The sequence below is a fragment of the Hyperoodon ampullatus genome (assembly GCF_949752795.1).
Source record: "Hyperoodon ampullatus genome assembly, chromosome: 4".
Lineage (NCBI taxonomy): Eukaryota > Metazoa > Chordata > Mammalia > Artiodactyla > Ziphiidae > Hyperoodon > Hyperoodon ampullatus.
Window position 1 is genome coordinate 28456953 of NC_136917.1, and position 4419 is coordinate 28461371.

Sequence of the window (4419 nt, forward strand, 5' to 3'; positions counted from 1 at the left end):
TACCTATCTCTTATTGGGTTCTGTTTCTCTGGAGAATCCTGACTAATATAGCCACCCAGCCTGTGGTATTTGTTACAACACCCTGAACTGACTAAAACAGAGTATTTCTCTAAGATTAAGGAAGCAGAACGTCAATGGTGCCAGGATGGGCACCCAGTAAGCTCCAGGTCAAGGAATCATCCAAGAAGACCTGAAGTCTCAGCTGAGACCTGAAGAAGGCCCAAGACGTAGCCAAGTGAAGAAGGTATGGAACAGCATTCCAAGCAGAGGGAACAGCACACACAAAAGTCGGGAGGTAGAGAACACCATGCATTTCTCGAACATTCCTGGACACAGCAACCTCCTTCATCTTTCCAGTAATCCTCAATAACCCTGGAGCAGGCAGCAGCAAATTGGAGGCAAGACAGTGTTGGGGGTAAGGGTCTGACTTTGGAGGTGGGGTTCAGGCTTCACGGTGGTGTCGACGTGCGCAGTCACCCAGGACCCCATGCTCAGAAGGGCCCCACGCTTGGTTTAATGCCCTGCTGTCCTTGTTGGGAAGTTCTTCATCACTTTTGGACAAGGGGCTCTACATTTTCCTATTGCACTGGGCCCTGCAAATTACGTAACCACTTCTGCCTGGGTTCAAATCCCGACCAGGCCATTTACTTGCCCTGTGCCCTTAAGCAAGTAACTGAGATTCTCAAAGCCCCCAACCCCAGAGGTTTACTCACAATGATATTGGAGAAGTTCCCCAGCCAAATGACCAAGGGCTGAGGCAAATTAATTTAGATTTTGTATTGAGGATGTTGAGGGTTGAAGGAAGGAAAACTAAATTTTCTGACAAGTGGGAATTTGTAAGCAGCTCTTTGGCCCCTTTCCTGTTTGTCTATTTCTATTCCCCTTTTCTGAGTAAGCAAATAAACATATGAGTGTGTGAATGAATGAACGAATAAATGAGAAGTGAACGAGCGCCGGACACTGAACCTTGGGGCCACCTGTACTCCCTGCTCTCCTAACGTCCCCACCCCGCCCCACTTTCCTGCCTCTCCCGAGCGCCCCCTGCCGGTGAGCGGCTCGGCCTCGCGAAGCCCAAATCGGACCACTAGCCTGGCTTCGCCTTTGCTCTCGCTCCTGGTTGACTCCGAGTTGCTCTCCCTGCCTTTTGCGGAACGTACTCCTTTGCCCTGCGTCTGCGTTTCCTGTCGGTTCCGGTACGGTGACAGCCACAGGAAGTACGTAGCCAAACTTTCCCAGGTCCCACAAGCCATCGCGATAGCATTGCATGACGGGAGTGGTAGTCCTCGAGGGACGAGTTTCCGCCACAATTGGATGTGATTGGAACTGCCGTTCCCGCCATGCATCGTGATATCACTTCGCCGCCGCATCGTGATATCACTTCGCCGCCGCTGGCCCTCGGCCTTCTGGGAGTTGTAGCTTTAATACCTTACCGTTCCTTTTCTGTTTCATGGAGTGTGCCGGCTTAGAGAACTACATTTCCCTGCATCCTTCCAGTCTCCAACGGAACCAGGTCGCGGCAGCCATTTTGTTCCGCCCCAGAAGCCCCTAAGATGGCGGCGGGGGAGACGGTGAAGGTTGCCCAGTGTTCCTCCGGGCGCTAGTCCGCCGTCCCCCCGTCCCCCAGTACCCCGGCGGCCGGCCCATGGCCTGGCGGAGGCCCGGACCATGGACCTCCACACCGCCGTGTACAACGCCGCCCGCGACGGCAAGCTGCAGCTGCTTCAGAAGCTGCTCAGCGGCCGGAGCCGGGAGGAGCTGGAAGAGCTAACGGGCGAGGTGGCCAGCGGGGGGACGCCGCTGCTCATCGCCGCCCGTTACGGCCACTTGGACGTGGTCGAGTACCTGGTGGACCGGTGCGGCGCGAGCGTGGAGGCGGGCGGCTCGGTGCACTTTGATGGCGAGACTATCGAGGGTGCTCCGCCGCTGTGGGCCGCCTCGGCCGCCGGCCACCTGGACGTGGTGCGGAGCCTGCTGCGCCGCGGGGCCTCGGTGAACCGCACCACACGCACCAACTCGACGCCCCTGCGCGCCGCCTGCTTCGACGGGCACCTGGAGGTGGTGCGCTACTTGGTGGGCGAGCACCAGGCCGACCTGGAGGTGGCCAACCGGCACGGGCACACGTGCCTCATGATCTCCTGTTACAAGGGTCACCGCGAGATCGCCCGCTACCTGCTGGAGCAGGGCGCCCAGGTGAACCGGCGCAGCGCCAAAGGCAACACGGCCCTGCACGACTGCGCCGAGTCCGGCAGCCTGGAGATCCTGCAGCTGCTGCTCGGGTGCAACGCCCGCATGGAACGGGACGGCTACGGCATGACCCCGCTGCTGGCGGCCAGCGTGACGGGCCACACCAACATCGTGGAGTACCTCATCCAGGAGCAGCCCGCTGGGGAGGAAGCGAGGCCAGGGCTGGCCCGAGAAGACCCCTCCGCCGGCGTGGCGTGCGCGCAGCCCCAGGGCACCCGCTGCGGCAGCTCCGCCCCAGAGGAATCCCTGAGTGGGGAGTCATACGAGAGCTGCTGCCCCACCAGCCGGGAAGCCGCCGTGGAAGCCTTGGAGTTGCTGGGAGCCACCTACGTGGATAAGAAGCGAGATCTGCTCGGGGCCCTGAAACACTGGAGAAGGGCCATGGAGCTTCGTCACCAGGGGGGCGCGTATCTGCCCAAACCCGAGCCCCCGCAGCTGGTTCTCGCCTATGACTATTCCAGGGAGGTGAACACCACTGAGGAGTTGGAGGCGCTCATCACCGACCCGGATGAGATGCGCATGCAGGCCCTGTTGATCCGAGAGCGCATCCTGGGTCCCTCCCACCCAGACACTTCCTACTATATTCGGTACCGGGGCGCGGTGTACGCCGACTCAGGCAACTTCGAGCGCTGCATCCGCTTGTGGAAGTACGCCCTAGACATGCAGCAGAACAACCTCGAGCCTTTGAGCCCCATGACCGCCAGCAGCTTCCTCTCCTTTGCCGAACTTTTCTCCTACGTGCTCCAGGACCGCTCGGCCAAGGGCAGCCTGGGCACACCAGTCGGCTTTGCAGACCTCATGGGGGTGCTGTGCAAAGGAGTCCGGGAAGTGGAGCGGGCCCTGCAGCTGCCCAAGGAGCCCGGGGACTCGGCCCAGTTCACCAAGGCCCTGGCCATCATCCTCCACCTGCTCTACCTGCTGGAGAAAGTGGAGTGCACGCCTGACCAGGAACACCTGAAGCACCAGAAGGTCTACCGGCTGCTCAAGTGCGCCCCCCGCGGCAAGAACGGCTTCACCCCTCTGCACATGGCCGTGGACGCGGAGACCACAAACGTGGGCCGCTACCCGGTGGGCAGGTTCCCCTCCCTCCAGGTGGTCAAGGTGCTGCTCGACTGCGGGGCCGACCCAGACAGCCGGGACTTTGACAACAACACCCCGCTGCACATCGCGGCGCAGAACAACTGCCCGGGGATCATGAACGCCCTGATCGAGGCGGGGGCCCACATGGACGCCACGAACGCCTTCAAGAAGACGGCCTACGAGCTGCTGGACGAGAAACTGCTAGCCAAGAGCACCATTCAGCCTTTCAACTACGTGACCCTGCAGTGCCTTGCGGCCCGTGCCCTGGACAAGAACAAGATCCCCTACAAGGGCTTCATCCCCGAGGAGCTGGAGGCTTTCATCGAGCTGCACTGACAGGGCCCAGAGGAGAACCCGGGAGGGGTGGGGCCCGCACCTGTCCCCGCACCCGCCGGGGAGCGCTTCCAGTGGCTGGAATGGGGGAAGGGCTTTCCCGCCTCCACGGCCCCCTCCCCTCCACAGGGAGAGGGGAAAGGAGTCAGCGAGCTGTCGGTGCTAGAAGCCTTCAGGATCACGCGCTAGGAGAAAGGACTTTCTCGAGGAGCCCGCGCGCGCGCCCATCCTCAACAGGGAGAAGACGCTCAACCTCCCGCACCTTAGTCCTGTCTGCCTGGGTTTCTGAGGGTCTGAGGGTCTCCTTCTGACCCGGAGGCAGAGGGATTGAAGCCATCGCCATCCTCCCCTGCTAGAAACACAAGAAGAAACGGAGAGTCGGGTCAGGCCTCTGCCCCTTACGTGGCCGGATAGACCCAGCCGCCCAGTGCAGTGTTAGGACTGGGGGTCCCCGGGCGGGGTGGAGTGGGAGACTCGTCCCCTACAGCACGTTTGCACCAGCTCCCTCCGCCTTGCTGTGGGCCGGGCTCTCTGCCGGGGCGGCCTGCCCTTTGCGTAGCTTTTGTGGTTTGGTGTTCCATTTATTTACTAAGCGGGCAGGTTACAGGTGTGGCTCAGGAGTCCTGAGGTTTTGCTGCCATATACTTTTTCTTTTTTTTTTTTTTAAGATTTTGGTTTGTCAGGCTCGCTAAGTTCACTTGACGCAGCGAGGGTTTTGTCGTGCCCAAGATGGCCACGGCCGGCAGGAGTGAGCTTCGTTGT

The 4419-nt window shown here is 60.4% G+C and overlaps 1 protein-coding gene across 1 annotated transcript; it reads left to right on the forward strand.

The window, feature by feature from the left end:
• Nucleotides 1-1665: 1665 nt before the first annotated feature.
• FEM1A (fem-1 homolog A) lies at nt 1666-3660 on the forward strand (the record flags this gene model as incomplete). The annotated part of the gene is made up of 1 exon (XM_079702219.1): nt 1666-3660. The coding sequence occupies one exon, from the start codon at nt 1666-1668 to the stop codon at nt 3658-3660; it is 1995 nt and encodes a 664-aa protein (XP_079558345.1).
• Nucleotides 3661-4419: the final 759 nt, after the last annotated feature.